General features: G+C 37.0%; 2 protein-coding genes across 5 annotated transcripts in view; both read right to left on the bottom strand.

Annotated features, from left to right (window-relative positions):
* Nucleotides 1–1,904, bottom strand: part of msraa (methionine sulfoxide reductase Aa) — a 93,257-nt gene extending 91,353 nt beyond the window's left edge. The window contains exon 1 of one of the 2 annotated variants that reach the window (XM_055185581.2): nucleotides 1,674–1,904. In XM_055185581.2, the coding sequence (XP_055041556.1) occupies nucleotides 1,674–1,809 (136 nt within the window). In that variant the 5' untranslated portion in view covers nucleotides 1,810–1,904. The remainder of the gene's footprint in view (nucleotides 1–1,673) is intronic. The other variant, XM_073856278.1, reaches the window with a different exon arrangement.
* A 172-nt stretch (nucleotides 1,905–2,076) lies between these two features.
* ift172 (intraflagellar transport 172) overlaps nucleotides 2,077–17,166 on the bottom strand; it is a 49,687-nt gene continuing 34,597 nt past the window's right edge. Inside the window, exons 41-49 of one of the 3 annotated variants that reach the window (XM_073856276.1) lie at nucleotides 15,348–15,458; nucleotides 15,118–15,237; nucleotides 14,688–14,783; nucleotides 14,307–14,366; nucleotides 12,954–13,052; nucleotides 8,702–8,855; nucleotides 8,358–8,449; nucleotides 7,977–8,077; nucleotides 2,077–2,689 (exon numbers count right to left, since the gene is read on the bottom strand). In XM_073856276.1, the coding sequence (XP_073712377.1) occupies nucleotides 7,988–8,077; nucleotides 8,358–8,449; nucleotides 8,702–8,855; nucleotides 12,954–13,052; nucleotides 14,307–14,366; nucleotides 14,688–14,783; nucleotides 15,118–15,237; nucleotides 15,348–15,458 (822 nt within the window). In that variant the 3' untranslated portion in view covers nucleotides 2,077–2,689; nucleotides 7,977–7,987. Of the gene's footprint in view, nucleotides 2,690–7,684; nucleotides 8,078–8,357; nucleotides 8,450–8,701; nucleotides 8,856–12,953; nucleotides 13,053–14,306; nucleotides 14,367–14,687; nucleotides 14,784–15,117; nucleotides 15,238–15,347; nucleotides 15,459–17,166 lie in introns of those variants that run through there. The other 2 variants (XM_073856277.1, XM_073856275.1) reach the window with 2 other exon arrangements.

Below are 17,166 nucleotides of genomic sequence, written 5' to 3'. Positions count from 1 at the left end.
AATTGAGTAAATTGAATTAATAATTTTTTCAGTGTACATTTGAGTCATTCCTTTTTCTCAAATGGTTTATTTTTCATTTTATTATTTTAATAATTTGGCACTCATTGTTATGGAACACAATATGTTATAGGCCATAACAATATAATATATTCTGTTAAAATTGTCTTGTATAGCTGAAAAACATGATTTCCTGTTGTCCAAATCTGTCAATGCTGCTGTTACTGTCAAACTCCAAGATAGAGTAACAGTGTTGACAGTATGTAACATAACTGGGAATCATAGTCCTACAAAGAGATTGAAAGCAGAACAAATAATGACTATATATGAATTATATAATCAGGCATAAACTAATATATTTCTTTAATATTTCTATCTTTCTTTTTTTATTTCTATTCGTTAAAGCTGAGGTTGTTTCAGGGTTATTGTGCCTTTAATAATTCTGAAAAGTTGCTTTAAATAAAATGTGCTCTTTAATTTGGGCACTAGCACAGGTATTATTTCAATAACCATTACGACATACATCAATGAAACAATGACCTGTGATTTGTTTACAAGGTTGCACATTAAACGCAACATTCTGTAACCTATAACCTTGTGGTATATTTTGTTTTTATTTGGAAATCGTTTCATTTTTTGCATGGGGTATAGAAAACATACAGTTATGAATTATTAATATACAAACCAGTAGGCAAACACTTGATAGACTACAGAATACATAAGGACATTTCATGTAGCCTAAGTATGAGCAGCCAATGCTCACTGGTTTTTATGATGCACTCTGGGAACCTTTTGTGCACTGGAATGATTTTAACAATGGGACATGCTTAAAGACTAACTGGAGCGGATTAAGACACGACCAGTGTCTACAAAATAATCTTCTAAACAGCAACTTACTACTGCAACTTTTCTTTTTCTTCACTTGTGAATGATGTCACTTAACCGGGTTGATTTAACATTCATGGAAGGTCTGCTGTTCCCATCAGAGCTCTTCAGTCTACTTCAAGCAGCATTACCATTTTTATGTAAGAGCCTGAGTCAGCTGTTCTGCTGCACTGCAAGTGTGCCTCCCTTTTATTACCCTTTACTACTCTGCACTCCTGCCTCTGAGGAGAACAATATTGAATATTTAATGCCATGAGTGTTGGTCATATTACTCAGTAAAGAAACATTTTGTTTCACCTTGTTTTCCTTAATAAATTGGAGATGGGAAAGAAAAGAAAAATCGGTGTATGTTTTGTTGATGCAGCCAGTACATGTGTAAGAAACAAACAAAATAATATTAAAATTAATAATTGAGTAAAGAAAGAACAGTTTATAAAAAATAAGAGTGTCTGGTCGTCTAAAACACAAATATACGCCTTGAATAAAAAAGGGGGATTAGATGCGTCTCTGTGTAGTGTTGTTGCACTGCGCATGCGCACCTCGCAAAGTCAGTGAGTGTAAACAAGCAGCTTCTTCCGCAAAGCATCTATCGCAAATTTTGTTTTTCGTACGTTTTGCACTTTCGTAACGTTAACAGCCTTTATGTTTTATTGTAATTGATAACTTTGTGGCGCTTTCGGTCAAACAAGATTCGTTGTTTTTTATTTGACTGCCGTTTGTATGACGTGCATAGCCACATTAGCACGTGAACGCCAAACTGAAGAAGTCGAGTAAATTCATAAATACGGTACCTGATACTTTCAAGCTTTGTTCTCGTCCTGGTAAAGCGTCCTCCGGAGATGGCATTTGCATTTTGGAGGACATATCTCCCATTCTGTTTAGGATAAAATTACGCCGAAACAAACGCACCAGTGTGCGTGCTAGCATGAGGGCAAACACTCGACACGCGCTGCACTTGTATAACTACTGTATGAAAGGTTACACAAGCGCGCGCCGAATTACTTAACAACTGCTTTTTGTAAATGAATAAGAATGTTTATAAAGACTGATCTTATTAACCTAAACACCCTAAAAAAAATACTGCGAAGAGTTGTGTAGAAGAATTCGTGAGATGACTCATAAAATATCATATAAAATAATACATTTTCATAACAGAAATAAAAATATTACATACAGGTACATCGTGTTTGAAGTTTTGAAATTTTATTTGGATAAAAACATCTGCAAAAAAATGTACGATGGTTTTAATAAAAATGCAAAACCATGCACTTTTGTAATTTTTTTCCTCTTCATGCATGCTTGTATCAGTGTATTGGTAACAATTTCCTGTAATTGATAATACACTGTTTTTATAAAACAAATGTAGTGGTATATATGGTTTTATAGAACATTAGTTTATGAAAATCACACCAAGTGTTGAAGTTAAACTTGGACAATTTAATATATCATTTTAAATAAATAATGTGAGGTTTGGATTGTTTATTATAGCTGCTAATCGTATATCCCAATGCATTTTGTTAACGGTGCGTAATGAGTATGTGAAATAAACTTAACATTAAAACAAACTCATGAGAAGACGTCTCTTTTGTTGAACACAATGATATTCTCGAGCCATTGAAGGTGCTGGTTGTCTGGTAGACGGTGTCTTTATCCATGTGTCGTCAGCATTAAGCATAAAGGGTGGATTGAAAAGCTTTACCATCTGGAGAGCACTGCGTGTCGAATGGGTTTGTTTGAGACACGCGTGCGGCAGACGACAGTCCTTTAAAACTGCAACACAAGAGAGGATCAGGAGACCTCTGGTGACCTTAAAGCAAGCGCGGGGACAGAAAGCCCACATAAAGATTTAGTGTATAGATTCAAAATGCATAGATAGATAGATAGATCCCTTACGAAAATCATGGTTATTTTATGGTAACCATAGTTTTACTACACTAACCATTTAATTTTCGTAAGGAGATAGATAGATAGATAGATAGATAGATAGATAGATAGATAGATAGATAGATAGATAGATAGATAGATAGATAGATAGATAGATAGATAGATAGATAGATAGATAGATAGATAGATAGATGTTTTCATGTAACAATAAAATGGAAAAAAGCTAAAAACAAATCAGTGTTCGACGATAAATCAATGAGGGATGCGCGCGCTTGGGGGATGGGACGCAAGGACGCAACGCGCAGACGACAAGCTATGGAGTCGGCCTTCTTTTTTTGGACACAATTTTATAAACTAATGCTAAATGCTCTATAAATGTTCATTACCGTGTTTACGAAATATTGGTTGAATGATGAACATGAAAAGTAACTGGAATCATGGCCCATGACCGTATTTCGTTATGATGCTACCATTGGCAGTAGCCTAAAAATGCTGTGTTGTTTAAATCCATGGTTGGGTCATGGGCAAACCCAACATAGAGAATGTCCATATTTGACCTATGGGTAGAAACAACTCAGCATTTTTCGAGTGTATGCATTCCTTAAGAGCAGTGATTTTGTGCTGATCTTTTTTTAGCTTTAAATGCTTATTAACATTGTAAATGTTTTACCATGGCTTGCTTTTTACTTGAACAAAATTACTAATCGTAATTTCTGCATTAAAATGTGCATCAAAAATATAGGAAACAGTAAGAAACAAGTGCGTCGTTGCGACGATTCGAGGCGCATGTGAAATAAAGAAACTGCAGCAAATATTTCCCAATATTTTCCAAAGGGCGACTTGTTTAGTGACCCGACAGATGCCACCTCTTTCCACCAGAGTATAATCCTCTCTGAAGGGAAGGGAACAGAGGAGCAGGACGGAGAGCTTGAGTATCTGTGATAAACTGGGCTGCTCTCCTCCTCTCTGTCAGATCGCGCTCTGCATCACACCATTTCACATGATGACCGACTCCGCTAACAAGCATCGAAACCTGCTCTGGCTATCTCCTTCAGACAAACATTTTGCTTTGTGTTTTCGTTTATCGTGAAGAAGCTTTTGTGCTGTAACACTGTAAGGGAAAATTATTTATGTTACATGCAGCAACATCCAAGGTGCACCGTGCGCAAACGCTCTGGTGATGGTTTTGGACGGACGCTCTTCAGCATCATCTGGCTCTTGGACGTTTCCTTATACTGGATATATGGACAATAATTTTGACGGGGGATAAACCTGTTATTTATTCCCGCTTCGGAAGATGTGTTTGTGTAAGTTTTGATTAAATCGATGTGATTGTTAATGATTTGACAAATTGTTAATCTCAACCAACTGCGTTTTTTTTTACAAAATTAAGCATGTTTCCTTTCTCTCTCAATAGCTCTTATAAGTGCTGACTGTTAATGCATTGATTGAGGTGCCACTGAATCAGGCTACATTAATAGCTTCTTTGATTTTCAGAGTGAATGGACGTCAGGATGCTCGAACCCATCGCCTAATTAAAATCCTATTTGCGGGGACACCGTTTCTCTTTCTGTGCATGGCGCAAGGTTGGGCTTTGACAAATGGTCCCCTCCACTTTTTCCCCAATATTTAGTTTACCCCCTCCTGATGCAGGTGCATTCAACTGCCCCCACCTTCTAACATATACCCCGCCCGACCCCCCACGCGAGGCGGCGGTGTCTCTGGTTTAGTCCAACCGTTTCCCCCCTTCTTTCTTACCTCTGCTGCATTTTGCATGAGCTATGTAGGTCATTAGCATTTTAGCGTATGCGAGACTTGACAAAGCTGGTGAGGAGCCAGATGGGCCCTCTACTATTTTTTGTATCTCATGGGAGTTGAGCAAGGGACCAACTGCAGCAAGCCATTGAGCGCTTTCTTTTTATTGCCATCATTCGGGCCTTATGTTGCACCAACACATGATGGAGAGATGCGCATCGTCCTGTGGAAATAACGCGCTCGTGCCATACGCTTTCGAACTATAGGTAATGTAATATGAAAACGCGTGCATGTATGACTTATTTGGATTTTCTACATTATGTGTTCTTTTTTAGATACATATTAGCGTGCTTTATGGTTGCATGACGCTCTATGCGTTGCTGGATGCTGATGTTACTCCAGTCGACGTAGACATTTTGGTGCAACATCGTTGCTGTTGTGCAATTCTGAATATTGAGGCTGAAAACAGGCCCGCTTCTCTTCGTGTTCACAGCGGACCTTGATTTAAATGTCCATACAATTAAGGCACGCGGTGAATGCCAAGAGAGATGGCAAATATCATCGATGACTATTTTTGTAAGAGCACGACGTAGATGCTTTGCAATGCATGACAGTTTGGTTTTATATAGTTTCTCCTAAAGGGTTTTATGACAGCGCGCGCGGGCGTGAAAGCAAACCGACGCATTAATGCGGCCAAACTGATTGCGTCTATAGATTTGTGCAAATCTATTTAAATGTGTTTTTTAGGAAAAGTGGTTATCGTTTAACATTATAAACATTCAGAGCATTAACCTTGAGGATTGTTGAAATTACACATTTTGTTATACCGTCGTCTTTGGTCTATTTATAGAGCACTTAAAGATTGTAAAGAAAAACAACCTAAATGCCGCAATCTTTTGACAGAACCGTTTTAAGAAGATGAGGACAAATGTGGATAGAAAAGTTGTGAGGCCTAATGACAGCCAAGCATTAAACGAACCTGATTCCTGATTTTTTTTTAAGTTTAACATATATATGGTGTCAGAATCAGCAGTTGTGTGTCCTCAAAATGTTCAGCATGTTTCCAATGTTCGTTTGTAATGTATCCATGATTCTGAAAGATCTGTAAAAAAATTTAGGCTGTCAATAAAACACGTATTCATGAAGCAGACCATTTCTTTTTTTTTTCTTTCGTAATGTTTACTACATATTTATATTTTTTGTTCATTTTAACTTTATTCTTACATCTGCGTGCACGTATAATTCACAAAATAATATTGATATTTAGCATTTAGACTGCAGGCCCCACGCATAGATGTGTAGTAATTTAGAGACGTGACGTTACAACTTAAACGTTTAAACTGCGTTTTATATATACATAAAGAAGACATTAAGACAAATATTGACAATGTGAAAATAGTACAATGCGTGCAGCTGCGCAACGTATGCATTTAAATTATTTGTAAACTAAAATACTATTACATAGCCTACAATAATGTACAAATACGATTAATATTTTTTATTGTAAAGTGATGAAAACAGAAGCGGATTTCATAGACGCACACTGAAATTCTATGAGCATTGAATTCCGTTGTTAATTTTTTCAGGGACATATTTGTACATCCAAATCAATGTTTCATATCATCTCTCTATATGTGTGGATCTGTGGATCAGATTTCCAAGGTCATTTATTTAACTAATGGATGCCTTTGGAAATGTAGGCCTATGGCTTCTGGCAAATCGTTTTTCACATTAAACTGAAACTTAAATCCATCGGGCAAACACTAACTCGTCAATCAAAGACAATACGTTTTGCATTATAATAAATTAAATTTAAAATATTAAGTCCTTCCAGGAATTTAACGCTTTTTAACGCTTACGTTTTACTGATACGCATAAAGGACGCATACAAATGTTATTGTAATATTAACGTATTAATAAAATAAATTGGTATGCCTTCTTACTGTGTGTTTAAAAAGATGAAAATTCCCTGATTACTATTTTATTTTATAGACAAGTCAATGAAATATAAAGAACGTCCTTGACCTGCAGTTTAATTTGTCTCATTTAGGCATTTTGGAAGAGATAGGCCTACTTTTGGAAGTGAAAGATGTAAACTAAAATCACTAAAATGGCACATCGTAAAAGACATTGTAGATGATATAAAGCAGACATATGGTGACGAACACTACCGGTTTTAAGAGAGGCGAAGCGCGGCCTTGTCGCAAAGCTACAGTGTGTCCTTTAAAGGGTATGTAAGGACACACTGTATAATGTCACATCAAGCACATTACACAGAGGTGTAGCCTACATTAACATAATTAATCAAACGAATATTTAGGTCGCAGATTAAATTCGGCGACCCCTGTGTTTCAAGCAGCGAGTCATTTTTGTAAATGTTGATTCTTGAAGGACGCGAGGACACTGCGCGTGACACAAATGTATGTCATTTCAGTGGGATTTGCGCTGAGGGTTTTAAATGAAACAGAAAAGGAAAATCTATAAATATCTTTAAAGTAAAGAAGGCAGATAACGCGCAATTGCATATGGACAGACAATGTTAATGTCTATATGATACCTGTCACATTGATCACATTGGGGCTCATAAAGTAAAGATATATCTTTTAAAATGCATTAACTGTACAACTCTTCACAATGTTTTTATTGTGTCAAATTATTGAGGAAAAACAATGATTCAGATTTACATAACGCTGGTTTACAGCATCGAGAAGCTAAAATCAAAACCAGAAATGCAGAACTCTCTTTAATATTTATTTCACACTTATTCAAATATTAGTTGGCGCGGGGTTTAGTGCATTTTTTTTGGGACAAGCATCTGGAATAAAAATAAAAATTAATGTTCTACATTATTAGAGGCTATATATGAGCTGAAATTGTACCAGGCCGAGTGTCTGTGTATGTGCGCGCGCGCGTCTTCCCTCTCACACCCAACACGTTATGATCTCCACGAGGTGGCGTCGTGTGACCGGTGAATTATTAATTATCATTACAGGAACATGTCACACATGTCTTAAGAGAGCTAGGAGGATTTTACATAATAGTAACAATTGTCATCCTAAATTATTTATAAATAATTTGACATGAGGGATTTTATCAGTTCAATACATCTTTAAAATCTGTCCAAAGTTTCCCGATACAAATGTTTGCAAGAACACTGGCAATCTTTATGAAATATGTGTCTTTTATTTTGTGTTTGAGTATCAAAATATCCATGAATTAAAGAAATATAATATAAATACAGCATCAAAAGGGTTTTTCTATGCAATGCAAAACACACACAGTCTCAGCATGACCTTCAGACCCTGATCACTGCATGATCCTGATACTTTATATGCAAAAGATGTCCAGAAGAACTGAACATTTACAAAAGATTGATGATTAAATGGCTGATTAATTGTTAAAGTGACAGCTGAGAGGTGAACAAATAGAGAGATAGAGAAATAGATATTGTGCACCTTCCCCGATCTTATTGGAAGGAGAATCCAGCCGTCGGAAGACCTCCGCACCACTGCGAGATAAATTTCAGCACATCCTGACATTCTGGGCTGTGAGTGGTCTAAAAAAAAAACAAAAAAACAATCAAAATCAAAGCATCGCAGGCGACCCCAGGCATAATGGCGGGAAAACTGTTAAGTAATGCAAAAACGACTGATTCACCCAGAGGATAAAAATTACAATTGATGATGAAATGATCTGAAAGAGATCTGCATTTACTTTTACAAATCATATACTAATAAAATCAGCCCTGACTGTTAACTTATGATACAAAAACAAATCCAATTCGTTGCATCACGACTAAAGACTGATAGTGGAAAGACAGAAGTGATGAAACGTACCTTTGTAGCCATCAGGAATTTATTCCAGTCATCCTTATTTGCTGCCATCCCTGGTCTTTTAAAATCAATTTTATTGCGCAGAACTGGGTAACCTGTGTTTCACACGGGACAAAAGCAAAAATGCGTTAATAAACAATTATTTACAGTTTTATTATTAGAGTCAGTTTACAAGCACATATTTTTAAAGAGTGTGAAAGGACTTTTATAAACAAAGTATGCATTATTTGACTGCTTAGGTTGGAGTTTAAATGTCATGAAAAGGTGACATCAATGAGGTCATGAACAAGACGACATCAATCAAATAGGGACTATCAAATAGATAGTCATTTTGTAGGCTGCATCACCTGTTATGACACAAGGTAGAGACCGGATACCGGTGCCGACCGCCACTAAGGAGGCTTCATACGTGTCCCTCTCATCTTTGGGGAGCACCTGCTCCACCCGCTGGTCCATAGAAACAGTAAGAACCCATTCTCTAATCTCCTCCCTCTTCTCTACCTGGAACACAGGTAAAGGGATGAGGCCTTTAAGTGGTGCTGTCCCGTGAGAGGGGGACCTAAGTTTACTTCAATATTTTCCATGTAAATGTGATGTCTATCATTACAAACTATATATTGTTGGAAAGGTCAAAGCCTCTAGAATACATATTTCAACAGTGTTTTATAAAATAAATTATGTAGGGAGAGTAACTGATTCAATTATTTTTCTAAACCTAAATCACTGGAAAGCTCTTAGAATGTAGTTTTCATATTTCAAGGTCATATGATGATAGAAATAATGTAGTGACAGTTTTTTTGATACATGACCCTCCCATAGGAATGCAAATTAATTATTAGAATATAGAATCATAAAACTATATCCAATTATAAATCTTCAAACATGTTAACAAACTATATATTGTTGGAAAGCTCTAAGAATGTAGTTTTCATATTTCAAAACCTTTTTGCAGTAATAATAATGCAGTGACAGTAATTTATTAATTTGTGACAAGAGTATGCAGCAAACCGTGGACACCTAGTGGCCGTTGTTGGTAAAACCACTAAAAGTGTGGCACAAACCAATTTTTTTGTGATTTTAACTTGAAATTTGGATCCCAACTACTTAACCTCTTAAACCCTGAGGACCCAGTCCCGGGTACAAAATTTCATATTTTGACTCAAATAAAATATTCTTTTAATCTTTAATGGTCCATCATGGACCCCAGTAACACATATGAGATACTGTTTGAAAGCTTAGACTCTCTACTTTCTCCAGATATGCATCACTTTGAGAAATCTTTTACTGTAAGAAAGTTATTTACACTTAATTTACACTATCACCCCCCCCCCATAATTTTTTATATGATTTAATATTCACATATTTCATATTTTTCAAGTATGACAAACATGGGCAAGTCTTATATCAACTGAAAGCTCTCATTCTCAGGAATAAGGCTACAGCGTTATTTTTGTTCTATTATCAACACATATCCAACAATAGTTGAATGAATAATAAGGTAAAAAAATCGTCTTTTGTAAACATATGGGAAAATTGAGTGTGGACTGCCTCAGATAGCACATATAGCCACAAATGATACACCATCTTTTCTCTTAGGTCCTACTCTAAAAAATGAGTCCATTCACAGCATTTTCTTAGGTTGTGTGCATGAATAATCCCTTGTTATTTAATATATGTCCAAAACAAAAAATTAATATTTATATGAAAAATGTATTTTCGGACACTTCAGTAAAATGAAAATAACTTTTGAATGCGACATGCTAAAGAGATCATTCTTTTTTTGGGTGTTTACTGTCTGCTGCTGGTAACAACCAGAACTGTCTGCACTCTGCTAGAGCACACAGAACCAGAGTTATACACTATCAGAGGCAGTATTTACAACATATAAAAAGAAATTTGGTGTTTCCTCATATGAAAAACAACATAAATAACACTATTTGTCACAAACAGCAGCTTTTTATGTAACTTCAAAGGGTTTTCTTTAAAATGATATAAAGCAATTGCATTTATTCCACTGTATGTGGTTATGGTAGCACTTCAAATGTTTTTTGGCAGAAATTTAACTCCATAAGCGTATTATTCCTCCCATCAGTTGGAGTAAAATAACTTTTGCATAGATTACGATAGAGAAAAAAATCTTTTTTCCTCTGTAAGCTGGCAATTGCTGGAATCAAACAAAACTGTCTGCAGGGAGCTGAGGCACTCAGGGCCAGAGTTATACACTTTTAAATAAAAACTTTAGAAAAAAAACATCAAAAAGCGCCTATTTATTTTTGTGTTTATTAGAGGACTGACATCACATACAACCATGTTTAGCACTTTCAACAGTGTTTCCTGTAAAATGATACCAAACATTTGTATGTAAACCTCTGCATGTGGGTATGGGAAGCTTTTGAAATTGGGTAGGCCAAATCCAGGCGAAAATCCCCAAAATAGCTTCAGGGTGGAAGAAGTTAAAGGAATAGTCCATTTTATTAAAAGAAAAATCCAGATAATTTACTCACCACCATGTCATCCAAAATGTTGATGTCTTTCTTTGTTCAGTCCAGAAGAAATTATGTTTTTTGAGGAAAACATTGCAGGATTTTTCTCATTTTAATGGACACTAACACTTAACACTTAACTCAACACGTAACAGTTTTTTTCAACGGAGTTTCAAAGGACTATAAACGATCCCAAACACGGCATAAGGGTCTTATCTAGCGAAACAATCGACATTTTTGACAATAAAAATAACAAATATACACTTTTAAACCACAATTTCTCATCTAGGTCCGGTCCTGAAAGCGTCAGCGTGACCTCACGCAATACGTCATGACGTCAAGAGGTCACAGAGGACGAAAGCGAAACTCCGCCCCAATGTTTACAAGTGTCTTGAAAGAGGACCATTCCGACGTTGTTGTATGTGGGATGATACTAATTAATGTCAGTTTATTGGTCCACAAATGTGCGTGTTATATATGTAACACGTGACCTTCCTACGTCACTACGCATTTACGTTAGGTCGCGCTGGACCGGACCTAGACAAAGAGTTGTGGTTTAAAAGTGCATATTTTTTATTTTTCTTGTCAAAAATGACAATCGTTTCGCTAGACAAGACCCCCATGCCTCGCCCGGGATCGTCTATAGTCCTTTGAAACTCAGTTGAAAAAAACTGTTACGTGTTAAGTGTTGGTGTCCATCAAAGTCCACCAAAATGAGAAAAATCCCGCAATGTCCCCCCCAAAAAACACAATCTCCTCTCGACTGAACAAAGAAAGACACCAACACCCTGGATGACATGGTGGTGAGCAATCATCTGGATTTTTCTTTTAAGAAAATTGAATACTCCTTTAAGATTTATGGCTTCATGTTTGCATTATTACTTTAGTGAAACATTTACATTTTTATAATTTTATTTATAAAAGTAACATGTTATGGAATTATTTGTATTTATTAAAATAAATGTAAACTGCTATAACAATTAATTTATTTAATATTTTCACACTTCTGTGAAAACCCCTAAAGTGTCTTTTTTAAAACAAGACCAAGATTAAGCTTCTAGACCAAAAAATGCCAGAGTTATATTAATTTGAAGGTGTACAACACCCCCCCCCCCCATTCAAAAGGTATTTGCACAGTAGCGTAACGAGCCAACACCGGGCCCCTAAGCAGGATTATCAAGGCGGGCCCTTTACTACAGCACGTGATGACGTAATGTCCACAAGCAGGCTACAATGAATGGGACAGGACAGGATCATAGAGACATGAGATGACTGACAAAATCAGAAATAGCCTACGCGTACCACAACAAAAACATAACACTGGTGACAGCGCACCATAACATATGAAAAAACACTGCTGGTGACAGCACACTATAACATTTTGTTACTCATTGCTATGACTACACACACATACACCTAGGTCTAAATACATATAAAAGATGCTCACTTACATTATAGGCTAACTTATAGCGTTACATTATAACCACATTATAATTTGTAGAGGCATTTTCCGGGCTTCAGTTCTGGATGGCATGATGCACACAAGAGCTCTAAACTTCAGACATTACATACGCAGGATCGATCCATACCGTTCAAAATCATTTGTTTACTTACTGCTGCACTTTATGCTTTGCTTTAGGTGTCTGGTGTAGTGTTTGGGTATTTAAAGCTTTATCGTTTCTTGTTTGTGCTAAGAAACACAAAGATACAAACCAGCCGATTTCAAACGTGCACAGAAACTCTGGGCTGTGATTGGTTGGGCTCTATCGCTAGCGGTGATTTCATTGGGCGATGGCTTGTTCGACTTTATGCGCTGCAAGAATTGATAGCCGGGTTACGTCAAACTACCGCGAGAGTGATTCGCGAAACCATACGGAGGAGTTTGCTTTTAAATCGCTCTCGCGGAACTTTGACGTCATCCGGCTGCCTATTGAAAACCCGTGAGAAAGCCTGGGAACAGCGGATAGCAACGAATATGTGATAGGGCCCGCCGACTGTCAATAAAATTCTTCCAGCAACGCTTACCCTGCTTACTGATAGTTACGCCCCTGTATTTGCACCACTTAAGGGGTTAAAACACTCCAAAGTGAGTACAGCATTTGCAGTGAGGGCTTACTGTGACATGCAGCTTTGAAGGTACTGGAACCTCAAATGGGATATCTGTGTCCTGGAAGTCTGTGTGATCCAGAGCATCCAACGTGCCTTCATCAATACCCTATGACAAAATAAAAATATAGAAATGATGAAGTTGAATCAAGTAATAAGGTAAATACATCATGATCCCTAAGGATGAGTTGTGGGTTTGATTCCCAGTAAACAAACATACTGATAATAAAAATGTATAGCTTAAATGCACTGTAAGTCGCTTTGGGGAAAAATGTCTGCCAAATGCATAAATAAATAAAATTAGGAAGAGGTCATAAATTAAGCATCCAGGACCAAAAATCTATTTAATATGTTAACTTTTAAAACTTATTTGCTAAGCACCCCTACTTTAAGCGTTATATTTTTTTGACTCCTTGGAAAGACAATGGCACTATAAATGAGATGAAAAGGTGGTGAGGGGGGTGCTTAAGCCCCTTCTAAAAGGTTCTAGCAACGCCTTTGATCTCCTTAAAGGGACATTCCACTTTTTCTTTTAAATATGCTCATTTGAGCAGTTAAACATTTGATTCCTACCGTTCTGGAATATATTCAGCTGATCTCCGGGTCTGGCACTAGCACTTTTAGCATAGTTTAGCATAATCCATTGAATTTGATTAGACCATTAGCATCATTCTCAAAAATACCCAAAGAGTTTCGATATTTTTTAAAACTATTTAAAACTTGACAGTACTAAAACTCGTGTACTAAGACCGACGGAAAATTAAAAGTGGCGATTTTCTAGGCAGATGTGGCTAGGAACTATACTCTCATTCTGGCGTAATAATCAAGGACTTTGCTGATGTAACATTGCTGCAGGAGGCGTAGTGATATTAAGCACTGACCGAAAATAGTCCCCTGCTATTGAAAGTAACCAAGGGGCCTAGAAAATCGCAACTTTTAATTTTCCGTCTGTCTTAGTACACGATGTAACAACAGAAGAGTCATAAAAAAGTCAGAAAAATATCAAAACTCTTTGGTTATTTTTAGCGCAATGCTAATGGTCTAATCAGATTCAATGGATTACGCTAATCTACGCTAAAAGTGCTAGCGCTAGACCCGGAGATCAGCTGAACGGATTCCAAAACGGTAAAAATCAAATGTTTAACTCTAGAGGAGCTAGAAAATGAGCATATTTTCAAAAAAAGTAGAATGTCCCTTTAATGATTATTATTTTATAGGTTGCTAGCTGTTTGTCGACATCAAGTACATTTCGTAAAAACCAAGACATTCGAGGCACAACTTATGATCTGAGTATTCTACATAGCCTAGCTAACTTGAAAGATATGCATCAGACTGCAGACGAAAGCAAAACTCTTTTACTTACATCAGCCAAATCCAAGAAGCGGTTCAGAAAGATAAAAGCCATGTTCTCCCAACCAACAGCCTGCATGAGAAATATTCATCACTGGCACACAAGGCTGAAACAACTCTGACATGTCAACAAATTAAAAATGAAAAGTGTAAGAAATATTTTAAAAGAACTGAAACCAGACGACGGGTTGCCTCCTCCACTTCGAAATTTGAGGCAACTCGGACCGCATTGCGAATCAAATTATTCACGCTGGCTGTGAGCTCTAACTGAAGGCAAACGGAGGAGAATTAAGCCAATTTCCCAGGGCTCCGAACTGACCTCCTGTTCTCCGTCTTACATGAGTGGTTGAAGCGTGTTTATGTGTGTTTGGAGCTGGGCTCGCTATGAGTTCACCTTGGCAGCCAGGCCGGCTTCATAAAAAGCCTTGTCGGCCGGAATGAGCTCGGTGTGCCTCAGGAGAGAGATGGACAGCTTGGCAGCCACAGGACTCTGTAGATAAACAAACACATGCAAATTGACAATGACACGCAAGTTTAAATACTTTCTCATTTTCCAGTTCAATATGCAGAGTCGACTAAACGTAAGCTACTGTTAGGCTGACATCCTGAAGAGTGTAAACACTGCAGCTGTATTAAAACATCACTGTTTGTGCATCTTGACAATGTTGCTGAAAGAATAGCATGTTTGTACCACTAATGGATAACAAGATGGAGGAAACCATACTTTTTTTTTATAATTCAAAATGTGTACGCTCTATAAGAACATCTGGATATCTGATGGGTGATGTTTCTGTTTGAAAAGATTTCTTGTTAAATATACATACCAGCTGGTCAATGCCTCTGGCTGCAGAGCGGGTGGCGCAATAGTGAGCGACCTGGAGCATCTGCTCAAATTCCTCATGGGCTGGCGAATTAGCCTCTGAAGATCTGGTCAGGTTTTCACACTGAATACCACGGAGATAAGATTGAGTATGTCAACCGGTCCCACCTGAATGACCAATGCTGCTTAAATAATGCTGATGTAAATAAGTAACCATAGCAACCAAGAGCTTACCAGCAGGAGGAGGACGTCCCTCAGACTGGCCCACATCCGATAAGCTTCCGCGCAATCCCTGTCCCTAAGGCTCACTAACTCAAGAAACATCCGCTTGTAGATGTTGAAATTCTATAAGAAATGAGGGAAGAGGAGGATTTTGCTTATATGTGTGATAGCCAGTCATGAAATACACTCACCTAAAGGATTATTAGGAACACCATACTAATACTGTGTTTCACCCCCTTTTCACCTTCAACAAGGTGCTGAAAGTATTTATTTTTATAAATGTTGACCATTGATAGGATAGCATCTTGTAGTTGATGGAGATTTGTTGGATACAAATGCAGGGCACGAATCTCCCTTTCCACCACATCCCAAAGATGCTCTATTGGGTTGAGATCTGGTGACTGTGGGGGCCATTTTAGTAAAGTGAACTCATTGTCATGTTCAAGAAACCAATTTGAAATGATTCGAGCTTTGTGACATGGTGCATTATCCTGCTGGAAGTAGCCATCAGAGGATCGGCCCATTCTCCTCTGACCTCTAGCATCAACAAGGCATTTTCGCCCACAGGACTGCCGCATACTGGATGTTTTTCCCTTTTCACACCATTCTTTGTAAACCCTAGAAATGGTTGTGCGGGAAAATCCCAGTAACTGAGCAGATTGTGAAATACTCAGACCGGCCCGTCTGGCACCAACAAACATGCCACGCTCAAAATTGCTTAAATCAACTTTCTTTCCAACTTTCTGACATTCAGTTTGGAGTTCAGGAGATTGTCTTGACCAGGACCACACCCCTAAATGCATTGCAACTGCCATGTGAATGGTTGATTCAATAATTGCATTAATGAGAAATTGAACAGGTGTTACTAATAATCCTTTAGGTGAGCGTATATGCTACATTTGAACGTCCCTTACCTTAAAAAGTCCTTTTAAACGTTATTAAAGGGAACGTTCGTCCAAAATGAACATTTTGTCATCATTTAGTATTTTTTTCCCTACTATGGAAGTCAATGGTGATTCCAGCTTAATTACAAATAGCTTTCTGTAAGTTTAGCAGAACAAAGAAATGTATACAGGTTTGTAATGATATAAGGGTGAGTAAGTAATGACAGAATTTTCATTTTGGGTGAACTATCCCTTTAGCAAATATATTCATTCAAATATTTAAGTATTTTTCTTATGGAAAAACGGATGAAAATGTTGCATTCCAAACTTTGGAATGAGAATGTCACCCGAACACTACGTGAAAGTTAACCTACTAACAAGTAGCAAATCATTGTTCATGTGATGTCACTTTTCATGTGTACCATTTAAAGGTAAAATAGCAAAAACTGGGTTTCATTGCAAGTTTCAAACAGTTTAACTCTTTCCCCGCCATTGACAAGTTATATCGTCAATTAAGAGAGAACATTTGCATAAAAAAGTGTTTCTGATGAATTTTTATGTTAATTCTGCAATTCCACTACAATAAAAACAAAATAAGAACCAAATTCCTTCACAAAAATGCAATTATTCCAGCTTTTTGTTAAGAAAATTGTATTTTTAAAGAAAAATACCCATATTTAAGAGTTTATAAGCAGAGAAAAAAATCTAGATAGGATGTTGTTTGGTTTGTTCATTGTTTGTTTGAAAGAAGAGGGTCTGTTCTGTCATTTGATATATTTGTATGTTTATATATTTTTAGAAGAAAAAATTCCTGGAAGGCATTTTGTGAAACTTTTGTGAAAATCACATAAATGCTGGTGGGCAACTTTAATAAAAAAATGTCTGGCGGGGAATGAGTTAAGGAGACCATTTTAATGATGGATGTCAGTTGTGGATCTTTCTGTATA

The sequence above is a fragment of the Misgurnus anguillicaudatus genome, chromosome 18, assembly GCF_027580225.2.
Source record: "Misgurnus anguillicaudatus chromosome 18, ASM2758022v2, whole genome shotgun sequence".
In the NCBI taxonomy this organism is placed as follows: Eukaryota; Metazoa; Chordata; class Actinopteri; order Cypriniformes; family Cobitidae; genus Misgurnus; species Misgurnus anguillicaudatus.
The sequence above is the reverse complement of the archived record's forward strand: the minus strand, read 5'-3'. Positions and strand labels throughout refer to the sequence as shown.